We start from the raw sequence: 16,557 nt of genomic DNA on the forward strand, positions 1-16,557 counted from the left end.
TCCAACACTAGGGAGCAGTTTTATTAGATAAGCAATACTACTGATGATACAACCATAGATAAAGATAAATAACTAAGATATTAAGACATTCTTAACATGTCATTATGGATTTCCAAAGTCTGATCTGTGTTATGCTTCATTTAAAAGGATAGAAAAACTGTCCCTCACAGTCTACAGCACGTGAAGCCAAGTCAAGGCTTCAAAGCCCTCTCCTTAATGTAACATGCCATTAATTTCTGGTTTCATAGAAAACAGACAACCAGTACATGATTTTACCACTTAAAAAAAGCATTTACACTTATCTAAATATGTAAAAAAATGGGTTGAGTTGGGATTCTCTCCTTTTTAAAAATGTGTTTTCTAGAACTACTAAAAAACTTGCATTTACAAAATAGTTGATAAAAATATTCCTCTGAATTGTACAAGAAGAAAGATATAAGGACCACCAATCAAAGACTCAGTACCAGACATTACTCAGACTTAGCTTCTTTCTCGACTGCTGCATCAGATGCTGGGGTCTGAAAAGATGACAAAAAAAAAAAAGCAGAACACTTCAATGCAGAAAGTCTCTACGTGAATCAGCCTCTTAATTCATAGTATTTTTAATGCACAAGTTAGTTATCTTGACATACCGAATAACTATGACTTGTTTCTACATACTGTGCTTTAGTCTTAATAAATTGGTGTCATGATCTGCTTATTTCTCTTGGATAATCACCTACTAAAACCAAGCTGTCTTGAAAAGGCTTCTATCTCCTCATATGCATCCCCGTGAATTTCAGAATGTTGCTATTGTTACTACTCAATACACACTGCAAAGGATTTTTATTTTTTAAAAAGAACAAAGCCCATTACAATAATTACTGCCTTTAAGACACGAAAAGGGGGCTTTTAACCTACTAAGCTAAAAATCCCTTCACATAGGGTGTTTTTTTTTTAGAAAAGACACTAGAGATACACTTCAGGCATTTCAATTTCATTGCAGCACTAGTAACATAATCTTACCATGTTTTAAAGTAACTAAGACTTAGAAACACAGTACTGCATTAAACATAATTTTGTAAAAATATATTAAGTGAAACGGAACTGTACCAGCAGAGCTATACTGGTTTCAAATCAAGTCTCTATATGCCGTACCTCAACTTCAGAACAAGTTCACACAAACTCAATCAATTAAAATTACAACTTCATTTAGATTGGAAAACTCACTGCATTTGCAATGTAGGTTAAAAAAAGGAATGTAGCATACGTATTAACATAAAAATTACACTTAGTTATTCCAAAGCTTTGCAGAATAGATTGTTTAATGACAGTAGTACCCAAAGAGGAACCCTGACACCATCAGACTTTACTGCCACCTGGGGGAAGCTTTTGCAGGACCAAGTACTGCAGCCATTTTCATTTGCAGCCATCAGTCTCTGCGAGCGTCACCAGAAGTTGTCACTGGCTCTTCCCCATGTCGTGGATTAACAATAGCATCGCTGACACTATCGTCCTCATGGAAAACAGGAACGTCCAACAGGACAGACTATACCTCAGCTGCTGCTAGACTTAGGTAGTATATTAAACCTGCCATTTTGGCTGGTGTGACCAATGTGAAGATGTGCCCAGCATGAAGGTGTGCCCCAGAAGTCATCACCCAGTCCTCGTAAATTTACGTTGTCTCTGCACTAGCATGCTAAATAGATCTCAGTTCAGAAATACTGCCAAATTTAACTTTTGCTGGTATGGCTGAAATACTACACACACAAATTAAAAGACCACATTATGTGATAGTAATAGCCAGAGCTACGCAGACAGTTAAGCCAATTGAAGAATTCCTAGTTATAGCACAACTTCTTCACAAAGATCACACTGTAAGCTTGCAAATGAAAAACTGTTACCCCAAAGTAAGTTGTCCTGTACACTCAAGTATCATCCTGTAGCTTCCTCACCCATCATCTACCTAAAAACCAAATACTCTTTTCCCGTACTTGAAGATCTATCCACACACTGACAGATCAACGTGATAGGAAAAAAGAAGTCTGTGTGAATTCTATCTAAAAAACCCCTTACTTTTTTCAATGCAACAACCAGACAGCAAGCATGAATCACACATTTAAATTAAAAAAAAAAATCACCTGACTATCTGATCAGCAAACTCCACTGAACTAATTAAAGTAGGCATTCAATATTACAGAAACCTGAGACTAATTCTAGGCCTGTTACCACATGAAAACTTGTGTTTCAGCCAGTTGTTAACAGCTGCCCTAGTAAGAGGCACCACTTCTCCCTACAGATCTTGTCCTAAATTTAAAACTAAATTATACCCACATTCCAGAAAAAGAATGGAGCGTGGAGGATGTTTTAAGGTAGATGATCAGTGACTCCAAAAACTTCAGCAACAAGGCCATTTTAGCACAGTATTACAGCCAAGACTGATCTGGCACGTTCATTTCTTCAGCAACAACAACTACTAGTGGTTCTTGCACTTTCTCTTCCATCCCTGCACCAACCCGTTCCTTCTACCAGCAGTGTCTGCATCTATGACCCCTATAAACGTTATCTCAACTTCGGTTAAATCATTTCAACTCGGGTTTTCAGTAAAAACTGTTTCCAGTCCCAAGAAAATAAATATTGCATTTGCCAAAAAACTTTTGTAGCAAGAACGAACCTTTCTTCCAGTAACAGCAAAGGCAGACTAAAACCCAACCCAAACCAAACCCTCTGAAGACAGACACCCCTCCATGCACACACAGAGAGCAATATCCCCTCTGCACACCCTGTACGTACTATTTTGCCAAGATCTACCCGCAGGAAAAACAGACCCTCACTGAACGACATCATCCTGTATCAGAACTTTGGTAAAACTCACCTTTTTCCTTAATTTCAGGGACTGTTATCACATCACTGCAACTCTTATTGGGGCATCCAGAATTTTCCAGGCATATCTACTGATGTTTTAATAGCCTACATCTTTCTTTTGGCAGAAATAAGTTCTGTTGTAAGAACTGTGTATGTTTCTTATAGATATTTGGATAAACCAGTACAGTAAGTTATCCAGCAACTTTGCACCAAAGAATACAGACAGCTTTACCTCTTCACTTTTAGCTTCCCCGTTTTCTGCAGGCAAGTTGTCCTTTGTCTGTTCTTGGTTTGCCTCTTCTGTCTGTTTTCCTTTAGGCCCCTTTTTCCCCTTTGATTGAACTTTCTTGTCCTCAGATTTATCCTACAATGAAATAAATTTCCAGTAAGTAAATTTCTATCACCTACTAGGTGAACCTTGAAAATAATCAAAACCACACAAAACCAAGATGGACTTGCTAAACAGCAAGAGCTCCTACCAACAACCAATGAGCTAATACATGGTTCAATTGCCAAACAAGTTTTCCAAACTATATATAGACAAACCATCACAGTTTCAGACTGTCAGTAAAATGAGAGGATCAAACTGGGATGAGAAGGTAACTAAATTCTAGTGGCTAGGCAGAGCAATTTGTAATACATGATTTAAACTCGTGGTGCATAAAAAATTAGCAATGCAGTCCTTCCACTTTGTAAATACAAAGCACTTCAAACACTCTTTTGCCTCATATTGACAGGCAGGAATTTCAGTAACCTAACCTAAATAAACGCACCACTTACAAGTATCATTTTCGGTGCTCCTTTGTTAGTATCTCAGTCACATCCACTGCACCTACCTAACTGTTGTCAAATGGGTAGAGAAGAAGTATTTGTTCAAGAGCTACTTTCATATAAATATGTAATACATCCTCCCAGGCATTCCTTACGCAACCAAATGCTACAAAGTTTGCCTGTCCTCCAGCTGATCGCCCTATTTACACAATGTTTCTATGAATTTAGAATTACATAAATGCACTGGGTTTGACAGCATCTGTCAAACATTATCTTATGATAGTAAGAAAAGTTTCCAATAAATAACTATAACCCTTTTTCTGGGCAGGTACAATGACAATAAGCGGCAAGAGAATGTAATGTGTTTATACCTCTAAGCATGAGACCACTACACTGATCTGCCTTAAAATGAGTCTAATCCCATAAAAACATTGTGTGCGTTTCGTAAGTATGTTCTTCAAATTATGTCCTAGTTTGTTGTTTCTGACCTAAAATTCACTCCAAGAAATGAAGTTCTCATTTTTACACATTTTAAGTACTGTAGAAACGTGTATCTCGGATTACGATGAGAAACCATTTGGTCAGAAGTATTCCATACTGTCTTCACTCCAAGCATTCTTCTTTACAAAAAACACGCATTTTCCTTACTTCATACATGCAACTTTTCAATAGCTATCTGAATACATTTCCTGTTTTGCATAAATGCTCTTGTAAAGTACTGTCTTAATGAAAATACGGGTTTGTCAACAAATTGCAACTATTAGGCAAAAGTTCTGAGCGTTTTACACCACTGGATACAAACATGCAGTAAGTTACATTACATAAAGAGATTCAAGGTAAAAAAATAAATCTCGAAGCACCTTATGTCAGGTAACTAAATTGTCAATGCCCACAAAACTTTAGAAATCCTTTGCTCTCATTTTTAGAAGATATTTTTTAAAATCCTCAACAGCACAGAGAAAAGAGTTGAAACTAGTTCCATGATAATGAAAAAAAAAAATCCTTTAAAAAAGGTATAAAGGCTAAACTCAGTATAACAAATTGCAATCACAAGCACAACTACAGGCTGGAAGGAGAATGGATTGAGAGCAGCCCTGAGAAGGACTTGGGGGCGTTTGGGGATGAAAAGCAAAACATGACCCAGCAATGCACACTCACAGCCCAGAAAGCCAACCATGTCCTGGGCTCCATCAAAAGAGGTGTGACCAGGAGGTTGAGGGAGGTGATTCTCCCCCTTTACTCTCGTGAGACCCCACCTGGAGTACTGCATCCCATTCTGAGGCCCGAACATAAGAAGGACATGGAGCTGCTGGAGTGAGTCCAGAGGAGGGCCATGAAGCTGATCAGAGGGCTGGAGCACCTCTCCTGTGAGGACAGGCTGAGAGAGTTGGGATTGTTCAGCCTGGAGAAGAGAAGGCTCCGGGGAGATCTAATTGTGGCCTTCCAGTACCTGAAGGGGGTCTACAGGAAAGATGGTGAGGGACTGTTTATCAGGGAATGTAGTGACAGGACAAGGGGTAATGGGTTTAAGCTGAAGGAGGGTCAATTTAGATTAGATGTTAGAAAGAAATTCTTTACTGTGAGAGTCGTGAGGCAGTGGAGAGAGGTTGTGGCAGCCACCTCCCTGGAAGTGTTCAAGGACAGGCTGGATGGGGCTTTGGGCAACCTGGTCTAGTGGAGGGTGTCCCTGCCCATGGCAGGGGGGTTGGAACTAGATGGTCTTTAAGGTCCCTTCCAACCCAAACCATTCTATGATTCTATGAATTTCACAACATGTAACACCTGTGTTTTAATAGTCAAAATATATTTTTCTTCATTAATGTTTATTTAAAAAAACCCTACCAACTCACTCCATAATGAGCAAACTTCTCCCAACTTGAAAAAATATTGTCAGGAAAGTTTTTAAAAGTTACAAAGTTGATGCAAAGAAGCATCTTTTGATGGATAAAATACAGAAAAAAAATCGTAATTTAAAAAAAAAATCATTTGACTGGTATGCAACAGTGAAATATTTCTGCAACTCATTAAAAGAAAGTACAGAGATACTTAATATGAGAATGTACTGAAGCTGGAGAAGTGAAATGCAATCAGAACAAAAGAGATTTTTACATTAATGATGAGAGAGTTTCCAAATGACAAAAGATTTTAGTGACAGTATGAGTTTTAGAATAAAGAGAATCACATGTAAAACGAGTTATACATTTATTTGAATTACTGCTGGTAATAACGATTTTTTTAAAAAAAAGATTGTTCACATATTCACAATACAGCAGCATTCCATGGAGGCCTCATGCAAGGTGATTAATATTCCCAGACGACAATTGTGTGTAATGTACTTGGTTTACATGAATATGTTCCCAGCAATGAACTGTGGAAACGTTTCTTTCTAGAAGTAGTTACAGGCAGCATCATGCGTATCAGTCAGCATCAACTAGCAGCATTAAGAATTAGATGCATCACACAAAGTCACAGGAAAAAAAAAGAGAATCAGAACTGAAGTAAAATTAGAAAGCTTCCCCAAATTCTTTAGTCTTATAACTTTGAGAATAGGAATGCACTGATATTCAAACCATTGGAATGAAGGTGCGTTGCTTTTAAGTAACTGTTCAGTAGGAATAACAAAATGAAAACGTCAAAAAGTCTGCAAAGCAGAGATCTACAGTAGTGTATTTGAAATGCTCTTAATCCACATGTTAAAAAGTAAAGCTTGTAACCAGAAAGGAACACTTAAAAACACACACCCACAAACCAACAGACACACAGCCTCTTTTATTTCTCCCAAGAAACAAAAAAACGTACACCTCCGTTATTGGCACTGTGAAGGTGACACTGAAAAACTGAAAGATTGTACTAAGCCAGGCTTACTTACATAGACACACGAAGACTGAAAGCTAGACTACACGAATGGAAACTCAGATCCTTTCCAGTGGCTGCCTACGCAATTCAAATAGTTTTTCCTGTCCTAACACACTGCTTTAAATTGTGAGTATGCTTTATCCCCTTTTGTTAGACAGCAATGAAATACAATCCTACATACAGTTGCTTTGACATTCAAGTAGTTCTCCTCAGTACCAAACTACCACCTAACACCCATGAATCAGTGCCCGCATTTCTACGCAATACTTTGAGTGCTTAACAAGCATCTACTCAGACAGTGGTGGAATGTACCTGTGGATACTGGCAGAAGCATCTGAAAATGAGACTTCAGCTAAACGAGCGCTCCCACAAGGAACACACGAAGACGAGTAAAAGTGTTCTGACACTGTGCACTGACGACACGAAACGGGACGCCACCACGCAACTACACAATGAACTCGGGCACCTCCTCTCCCTCCCCTCTTCCCAGCGACTCACCTTTGCTGCTAGCTTTTTTGGTTTCGGCTCTGCTTTGGCAGGAGCAGGTTTCTGAGAGGAAACAGCAAGTAAGGTAGAGATTCAGCCCTCAGTATATCCCCTTTTCGGGAGAGGCAGACACACCGCTCCGCCCCAGCCCACCGGGGTCACCCCGCCTCTCGCTCCCGTACTTACAGCGGACAGCCGCGCCGATCGCCTCTTCGGCTACGGACAGGGGGAAAAGAGAGAGAATCGGCGTGAGAGAGCGGGCGGGCCTGGAGCAGCCCGGGGCGGGCCCCGCCGCCCCCCCGCCGTGGGCACCTACCTCCTCGGGGGCCTCCCCGTCCGCCACCGTCACCTGCCAACACAAACGGCGCGCGTCAGGCGGCGCAGGCGCCTCAGGCCGCCGGCGGGGCGGGATGGCGGGCGGGCACGTGACGCCGCCGCTCGCTCGCCCGCCCCCCCGCCCGCCCCTTCCCGCCGCCGCTTTCGGATTTCGAGTCCCGGAGAGGCGAGGCGCTCAGCGAGTCCCCGCCGAACCTTCCAGTACACCGCCGCTGCCCCCCCAGCGGGGCCCCCGTCGGGGGTGCGGAGCTGCCCGGCGAGGGGAAGGCGCCGGCCCCAGTCAGGGAGCGCTGGCGGCCGCCGCGCCGGTGCCCGCAGAGCGGCCGCTTCCCTCCGAGCCCCGTTCCCGCGCGGTCAGACCGCCCTCCTCCCCCGCACACACACCCGCCCGTCCCTGCGGCGGTGGCGCGGCACCGCCGCGGGCAGCGCGATTCCCCGTCGGCAGCTCCGCTCGCTCCCGACCGCTTCACCTTTCTCTTCGGCATGGCGAGGCTGCGCGGCGGCGGCTCCCGGCCGCGACCCCCGGAGCTGCGGCGGCTCCCGCCCGGCTGCTGCGCGCGCTGGGTGCCTCACGGCGAACCGCTGCGGCTGCCTGCGAGCCAGCCTCGCTGCGCAGGGAAACCGCCCCCCCTCCCCCCCCCATCCCAGCAGCGCCAGCGGCACCGCAACAGGATCCAGCCGGATTGGGGGGGGGGGGGAGGGGGGAGAAGGCGGGAGGGTGGTGGCAGGGGGCGACGGCAGGGGGACGCTACCCGCTCTCCGGCGGCCGCCGGCACCGCCCCTCCGCCCGCCCGAGGGGCGCCCCGAGGGGCGGGGCCACTGGCGGCGGTGGCGGGTGGCCCCGCCCCTCCCCTTGTCGCGCGAGGCGAAATCTCTCACCTAACCACTGCCTCCCCCGTGCTCGGAGGAGGGGGGGGGAGCGGCCTCTTGATTGGCCAGCCCCCGTCACGTGGCCACACCTGTCCCCGTTTCCCCTCACGCAGAGGCCAGCCGGCCCGCCTGCCGCCCCATGTGCGCGGGAGAGTCCCCCCCCCGACGCGGTGCCGCCCCTCCGGGAGGCTCGTTAGTGCTGGGGGGGCAGGAGGGGGCGTGCCCGCCCGCGGCATGGCGGAGAGCGGCGCCTGGCTGCTGGTGCTGAGCTCCGTCTTCCTCTGCAACGCTCTCAAGATCCTCCTGCCGTCCTGCTCCTCCATCGTAAGTGACGTCACCGCGCCCGCCCCGCCCCCGTGCAGGACGGGGGAAGGGGGGCGGCGGCGGCCGTTACTGAATCGGGGCCGCGGCCGGGCGCCCGCCGCTGTCCGCCCTGGTAGCGGGGCTGCGGGCCGGGCCTCCTCTCTGCCCGCCCGGGCTCTGCCGCCGAGACAGGGCGGGGTCGGGGTCGGGGTGAGCCGCCTGGCCCTCGGATGGCTGAGGAGGGGGTGAGGCCGCGGGGCAGGGTGTTAGGGAGGCCCTCGCGGAGCTGCCGCCGTTTTGGGGAGGTGGCGGGGAGATGAGGTGAAACGGAGAGGCGGGGGGAGCGGTGCCGTTTGGGGGGGTACCCGTAACGCATCCCCAGCTGTGGCTAGCGGGGCCTGGTCCTGCTCCTCGCCTTGGAAGAGGAGAAGCTCGAGAGGCGGATGCTGTGCAGGACTGGAGGTGGTGAAAGCGAACAGGGGGACAGTGGGTGGCTCTTGCAGCCTTGATTAAGCAGGTCTTTGAAGCAAAGCTCCGGATAATGAGTTATCAGTGTCTCAAACCGTGCTCCTGAGGCTCCAGCCCTTAGGACATTGCGGGGAATGTAAAGGACAGCTTTGGTCAGTCTTCCCTGTTTTCATCCGACGAAACAGCCGTGTTGTTGAGAAGGGAGATCAGTGGATACAGAGATTAAGGAGTTAGGCATCGCAGGAGAAAACTTTTAAGTCGCAAGCACTAATCAGGATGCCCCCTGGTCTGATCATAAGCATTTCTGTGAAAGCATGGATAACAGCATTATGGACCAATAAACTCTGACTGCAAAATAAACTTACATGTGAGCAAGCGTGCTAAAGTACCTACTGTTCTGCTCTTTCATGTAAATAACTTCACTGTCACGCAGATCCGTGCATGCTGTTCAATAAAGGATAAGAATCCTGTAAAACGTAAATTACTTTTACCAATTTGGGAAGCTGAACTCAGTGTTTCTATAGATGACTAATGAAAATCTCTGCTCAACTTTCTGCTGTGGTTCATGACAACGTAGTGTGATGTTCTTATTGTCTGCAGTACTGAGAACATCATCTGTGAGGAAAAAATGACGTGACTTGAGAAAGCTAGAAAGACTTGCTAAGGAACAGCAAGAGTAAGATTTTATGTTGTGTCTTCATTTCTATGGTAAAAAGAGTTCATGAACCAACAAGCAGGTGGTGCTTCGTGAAAAGAAAGTAGGAGAGCAAAAGAAAGGGAAGAAACATTTGCTAACACAACGTGTGATTACCATTTTACGTTTCTGTCAATAGGAAATAATTTTGGCCAAGAAACCAGTACGATGTTATAGGAAAACCGCATTTAAACGCATGGGTAAGATGTAAAAAACCCCCAAAAACTCATAAAAATTCATGTTTTGAGGCAGTAGTAAGATACTGCCCTAGATGGATTACAACTCTCAGCCAGTATGGGTCTAAAACTCAGGGAATTATTCAGGGAATAAAGTTTCCACATTTATTAGTTTAGACCCTTGTAGAGGCTCCTGGAGCTGGAAATGGGAATGATGAATGAGTACAGGGCGTTGCTGGAGCTGGAAAGAGTAGGGATGAAAAGGAGTGCTTCCCCAGTCCTTCCTCTCCTCCACCTGTCAGGTGCTTGTCATCCAAACAGTGCATGATGAGAATTGCAAGGAGGGAGGGCAGCAGTTTAGCTCAGGACGCAGTGGCAGGCAGGGCCTGGGAGGTTTGAAAGGTCTTAGCAAGCAGCATCATGGAGAGGGGGGAGATGAGGACATGAAGGCAGAAATAGAGAATGAAAAGGCAGTTAACCATTATTAGAAAAGTTGAAAACCACTGCCCTACCAGGACAATTTTCTTTCACTCTTTTTCGTTTTCTTTAGTCAGAACAAGAGAGTAAAAAAAATCTTTGGCTTTTAGGACATGTTGCAGATGTTAAGCCAAGGTTTTCTTCCTGTGCCTTGATGAAAGGGTCTTGCTTTATGGGCGGCTTTTGAGCACGTAAACATATGTATATGCTTTATACATCATAAAGAAAATCAATGGAATTCTGGATAAATAACTGATGCTATGTCTTTACTTCTTAGATATCCAGATTGTTACAAAAGGATGCAGAGCAGGAGTCCCAAATGAGAGCTGAAATTCAGAACATGAAGCAAGAACTCTCAACCATTAGTATGATGGATGAGTTTGCTAGATATGCCCGTCTGGAAAGAAAGATTAACAAAATGACTGACAAGCTTAAAACTCATGGTAGAGTGCAATGTTTACTCCCTTTTGTAGTTTCTGTAACACATTTTTCCAATTTTAAGTATATTTCTCCTTCAACTTTTTTCTTCCTCCTTTTATCCATTTGCAGTGTGTCCTTCCCTCCCCTCCCCTCTTTCCTGTCTTTCTTTCTTTTTGTAGAGCTTGCTTTTGTCTTTCAGTTGTACGTAGTTCTGCATACACTGATAAGGGAGTGATTTAGATCTAAATTTTTTTTTTAAAAGGAATTTCCTGGGTTTCACTATGTATTTAATCTTTCTCAGTGATGCTCATCACTGAATCATGTTTTGAACAAGTTGAGGAAGTCCTGTGCTGTTAACAAAAGGAGTAATGTAGTAAGGCTGCCTGTCTTCACTGCAAAAGGATGCATTGCTTGGTCGGGGCTATTTGGTTGGTGTACTACAAAGTGGTAGAGAGAAAGCGTTGATCTATATACAAGGTCACCAGATGAGATCTTTCCTGTCATTTTGCAATCCCGTTTGACCTTATGCAGCAGCTTTTGTGATAAAGCTGTTGTGCTTTGTCTCAGTTAGGATTTTACAGTAGTATAATCCATCCTCTTGTGGTAGAAAGTAGGCGTAAACCTTTGGCACTAGAGCTTTTGCTCTTGTCTTTGCCCAAACTCACTAACTGATCCTAACGGGATAGGAGACTACTTGCTTTGCCCGCCTCCTCTGTGCAGAAGGGTGGATGTTTATGTGCCCTTGCTTGGAGAAAGGACAATGTTTACAACTGGCAGTTTTGGATTGCTTTCAGTAGTATTATTCTTAACCCAATAATTTCAGTTAAACTAGATTTGAGTAGTTCACTTAGCAACCAACAATGTTGTTTTAGAAAACTTTAGGCCACCGTTATGTTTGAAGATGTGCTGTCTGCACTGAGCTGCTTTATACTGGTCTGAGGTACTGTACCAGAGAAAAATACGCACACGAGTTTTTCATACTGAACTTGACCAAGATTCATTCAGTGAAGGAATAGTCTTAACTGTGTTCCTGAATGAAATGGGGCAAAAAGTGCATCTGCTAAAGCCATCATTCTCCCCTTTTGGGAAAGGGAAAAATTTACTTTATGCTTCATCTGAAGCAGGTTCTTAAATTAGTAACCACAGTGAGCATTCTCATTTGGGAATAGCGTTCTTGATTACGTGTGATGTTTCTCTGTCTAGGACATCAGTGGTTTGCAACTTTTCATAATAGCGTTAATAAGAAACTACTGTGTGATACAAACATAGCACCTTCTTGGAGAGGGGTACTTTGAATGTATCTATGAGTCATTTGAAAAGAGATTTTTAAACAGCGTAATGTCCTGAGTTGAAGAGTGAAATATCAATAAATTACTAGTTTTATGTAAGTATCAGTCACTATTATAAATAATGCAAAGTAATATTTTTTTCTCTTAACAGTGAAAGCACGAACTGCCCAATTAGCCAAAATAAAGTGGGTTATAAATATTGTATTCTACATCTTACAAGTAAGTAAATATTTTATTATGAATACAAATTACTAAACCAAATCCTCAGTAGTGTTATGATGCTCTCCTGCATTTATTGGCTGCTGTCACACAGGTGTTTGATGTTCCAATGACAATGCATGCCAAACTGAAAGAGTTTCTTGAAATAGGAGAGATGTTGCTGATAAGGTCTGGTAATTGTAGATGGAAAGAGTTTTGAGTTTCATTTTAGCTCTGTGTTTCTGGTTTTGAGATAACAAGACAGGAGTTTATCTTAGCTCTGTCATCACTGTTTTTTTTTTTAAATTTATATATGGCACTGGACCCAGGAAATATCTGATACTTGCAAATATATTTTGCTTATGTTTTTGAAAACAAAATATGCTTTTGATGAGGATGCAAATTTCCACTTAGAGCTGCCATACATTTCGCCACAGTGCCTCATCAGATTGTCCGTGTAGTTCAGACTTGATGCAAAAGAATTATCTGCTAATAAGGATGACAGTGGTCAGCCTGAAGATGTCTTTAGGGTAATGTTAAAGCTAGCTGGATTCCTAGCAGGCAACGCTTATGGCTAAAAAATCATCAGAATTTAAGTTACTATTGCTATGTTTGTGTATGCTAGATTGCAACCAGGGTCTCAAAAGGAAGCGGTATTTTGTCACTGATACCTCTTAATATTGTGTAGAAAGTTAAGGTTATACTAAGTTGAAAAATATTTTGAACTTGCTTAAGAAAGATATGACATAACAAAGGAACTATTTTCTTTAATTAGAATTTGTGATATGCCTTGAGAATAGCAGTGGAAATGTACTTTGGTGTGTATTATTATCCAAGCTAATAAAACTTTCAATTCCAGGCTGCTTTGATGATCTCTCTGATTTGGAAGTACTATTCTGAGCCAGTAACAGTGCTTCCAAGCAAATGGCTTGCTCCACTGGAGCGCCTAGTAGCCTTTCCCACGGGGGTGGCAGGTAAGGACTGTATATACGGTAGGAAAAAATACATTTCCCAAGCCCATGCAGATATGGAATAGATCCTGGAGAAGATTTCAAATCAGAAATATTTTTATATGGAGGAGTCCACTGAAACAGTGGAATTGGGTTTAAAAACAGGCAAATACTTCATGGGTCTGTATCACTTACATGTGTTTCTTATAAACTGCTGGGGTTTCACAGTAGCATAACTCCAGAATGATTTAAGTATGCTCTCTCTTGGCATTTTGTCTTGTCTGTTCCCCACCTTTTTCCCATCACAATTCTGTTGCATTTTTACCTACTTAAATCCTTTTCTTTTGGGAAGTTTAACAAATTAACCATCAGAAGGGCATCACAGGTTGTAGATAGCTGTTTCTGAGTGAAAAGTGTACTGGCTGTATGCTGATGGTGTAAGTAGACGGGCAGAATGACAGGACAATGTCATGTGGAAATTTACCATCAAGCTAAAGTGCTGCTGGTGAATCTTCGTGTTAGGCTTGTAAGTCCTAACTGCCTTAGCAGGAATTGTATATTGTTGTATCTTTAATAGCTGTCTAGAGAATGGTTTGTATCCAGCACAAGTTCTGCTTCTGTGGAGGGTGGGGGAATAGTCCTTGGAAGACATTCATTTAAACAGCATTTGAAGGGATTTAAAAAGGTTCACATCCATGTCTGCCTTCAAATCTCCTTTTTTGCCTCGGCTGATAATCACTTTACTGAGGAGATCGCCTTTGCATTCTAGGTGATAAAGTTGAGAACACAAAAATGTCTAAAAATCACCAAAAAGTTAGTTTCTTCACCTGTGTGCCATGTATTCTACTCATGGATAGCCATGTATTCTGTGATATGATGTGGCATGATTCTATGTAGTCTGCAGTGTGGATGTGCTGTCTATTACAGTCGGGACACACCCTCTATTCTGTCATGCCAACACAAATTTCTGTGCTGCTAGTTGGAACGGCAGGACCCTTTGAAAGGGCAGTGGAAGGCACCTGGGTCAGCAGCGAAGGTCCTGGTAGTGTTTTTCTGTGTAGCTGTATGGGGAGCAAGGGGAAAGGAAAGGAGAGAAGTATGGATTTAATGCTTGTAAAAAGACCGATTTAAAAGTCGGAGGAAATTTACTTTTTACCTCTCTCAAATCTTGAATTTAGGTTCTAGCAAATTATTCTGTTACTCGCCAAGCCTTTAACTTCAGCACCTTAGACGTTTTCTGTTAGGCACACGGTGAATGTTTTTAGCTCTGGGTTGTATAGACCACACTTTGGCTCATACTCATGTTACTTGGTAATTTTTTTCCCCAGACAATCTTCAGGTTTTGTCAGGATCAACATAGAGTTAGCTGCCATCCCTTGAAAAGAGACATTTATATATAAAAGAAAGATGTTTTGTTCCTCTTCGTCTCGTAACTCTTAAGTTTCATTTTTTACGCTTCCAAACTGTTTTCAGATGCTTGTGTGCTTCAGGGTTACTGATGCAATGACTTAAATCGTGTTTTATATCTCTTTCAGGTGGTGTTGGAATTACATGTTGGCTTGTGGTTTGTAATAAAGTTGTAGCTATCATGCTACACCCTTTCAGCTGAAGGAATCCCAGTAATCCATGGAGTCCTCAACTACATTTTCATTATCACTGTTTTAAATGAATAGAAAAAAGAAAAAAGGAACAATTGTCTTTCACGAGACTAGGTGTGAGATAATCTTTGTTACTTCATTTGGATATCAGTCAGTACTCTTTTTGATTTATTTTATCTTTCCCTAGTTTGTTTTTTCAGTTTGGTGGTCAGTTTTCAAAGAGTAGCATCACTCTAGGACCTCATTTTGTGTCTATTTTGATGAGTATGAACACTGATTCATGGCAGAACCGTAAGACTTTGTCATGGCATATTCACCAATATCTAAAATCATTGGATTTGTTTTTAAGTTGGAAATATGCTGGCATTAGGAATTAATTTGGGAGCTTTGCTGTATAATATGGCAGTTTCACCCAGAGGTGGGATTATGTTTGGTGACAAGCGGTACTAGAGGACAGAGGTGTAGGTGTTGTGGTTGGCTTAGTGTAAAGCAGAATTAGTTTCCTCATTGTTATTTTTTTACATTAGAATTGGTGTATTCTTGGGCTGTCTCAGAAAATGGAGTATTGACATATGCGCAGAATCAACCTTTTATCTCTTAAGAGACTCACTCAGTTGCCAAATACAGGATGGCTGGCTACTTTTTCCTCAGTTTAAAATTCATTGAACACTTGAATTTTTTCCTATGTTCCTTTCCTTCCTTGACATTTTTTCTGCTTCCCAAACTGAATGAGCATGACTGAAACTATTTCTTTCCATGTTTTGGGAGAAAAGGTCTGGCCATCCTTCTCAAGCTGCATGTTAAGAAAGAGAAGGTAGAAGACACCGTCGGAGGACTACATTCCTAGAGCTTTAGCATATATTCATGACAGTCTGGGATAGCCCGAAACAGCTATGGAAATGTAAAAAGGCAAATTAGTCATTTAAATGTCTGATGTAGTAACAGAATGGTAGCAAGTAGGAGCAGGAGGAAAAACAATTTTCTGTTTTGGACCAAATCTTTCTTGCTGTATTTAAGTACAGGGAACAGTCAAAATATTTTGAATTTAAAGGCGAACAGAATTCTTCCTAGTACCGTGCCCACAGAACAGCGACAAAATTGCGTTATCTTCCCTGCCACGGTGGTATCTGCAACCCTGTCGTTGCTGCCCCGTAAGACAAATAGGTGGGTTTATAAAGTTCTTGTTCCACACCTCCTTTTTATTTTTGATGTGAGCCTGAACAAAGCTCTGAGCGATGCCTTTCCCTCTTCTGCTGGGCTTTGGCAATTCTGGTTCCGCTTCCCACTCTGTATGGCGGAATCCATTTGTTACGTTATTTCAGGTCCTTCGGCTTCCTGCAGGAGCAAAGGAAGGGGCTAGGGCCCCTCTGTGATTAGCACTGCATTGAGAAATTAATTTGAAAGGTCATGATACATTGTATATATGCATTAATTTTATTTTATTTTTTAATGTTAATTTTTAAAAAATGGTTTTATGTTGGGGATTACATTTAGCCAACATGGAAATGGATGTATTAAATATCATCAAGAAAAAAAATGTTGTGATTGAATGTCATGTATAATTCTGCTTTTATTAACTAAATAAAGCTTTTCAATCCATCTCAGGTTTTCTAATCCATTTTTCAATGTTAATTAAAATTTTCCTAAAAAAAAAAAAAAAAACCCAAATCAAAACCACCCCCCCCAATGTTCTTGCATAAGGAGATACTGTTGGAATCAACTGGCCTGATTTTTTTTTGTTTTTAAAGTATTCAGGACAGATTATTTAACTATGACATTGACGTATTTCTGAATCTAAAGATGTGGCTAAAGATATTTCTA

At 42.8% G+C, this 16,557-nt stretch overlaps 2 protein-coding genes across 3 annotated transcripts; one reads left to right on the forward strand and one right to left on the reverse strand.

The window, feature by feature from the left end:
- Positions 1 to 8,086, reverse strand: HMGN1 (high mobility group nucleosome binding domain 1). The gene is made up of 6 exons (XM_075772155.1): positions 7,764 to 8,086; positions 7,274 to 7,306; positions 7,144 to 7,173; positions 6,970 to 7,020; positions 3,077 to 3,208; positions 1 to 518 (listed from the first exon to the last, which is right to left on the reverse strand). The coding sequence occupies exons 1-6, from the start codon at positions 7,776 to 7,778 to the stop codon at positions 471 to 473; spliced, it is 309 nt and encodes a 102-aa protein (XP_075628270.1). The 5' UTR covers positions 7,779 to 8,086; the 3' UTR covers positions 1 to 470.
- A 140-nt stretch (positions 8,087 to 8,226) lies between these two features.
- GET1 (guided entry of tail-anchored proteins factor 1) lies at positions 8,227 to 16,335 on the forward strand. 2 transcript variants are annotated; one of them, XM_075772194.1, is made up of 5 exons: positions 8,227 to 8,487; positions 10,559 to 10,724; positions 12,142 to 12,209; positions 13,048 to 13,162; positions 14,674 to 16,335. In XM_075772194.1, exons 1-5 carry the CDS (start codon positions 8,398 to 8,400, stop codon positions 14,745 to 14,747), a joined length of 513 nt encoding a protein of 170 aa, XP_075628309.1. In that variant the 5' UTR covers positions 8,227 to 8,397; the 3' UTR covers positions 14,748 to 16,335. The 2 variants fall into 2 exon arrangements, with proteins under 2 accessions (XP_075628309.1, XP_075628318.1); XM_075772203.1 differs by lacking the exon at positions 8,227 to 8,487 and adding an exon at positions 8,558 to 8,711.
- The last annotated feature ends 222 nt before the right edge of the window (positions 16,336 to 16,557 follow it).

The sequence above is a fragment of the Balearica regulorum genome, chromosome 1 (genome assembly GCF_011004875.1).
Source record: "Balearica regulorum gibbericeps isolate bBalReg1 chromosome 1, bBalReg1.pri, whole genome shotgun sequence".
NCBI classification, from domain to species: domain Eukaryota; kingdom Metazoa; phylum Chordata; class Aves; order Gruiformes; family Gruidae; genus Balearica; species Balearica regulorum.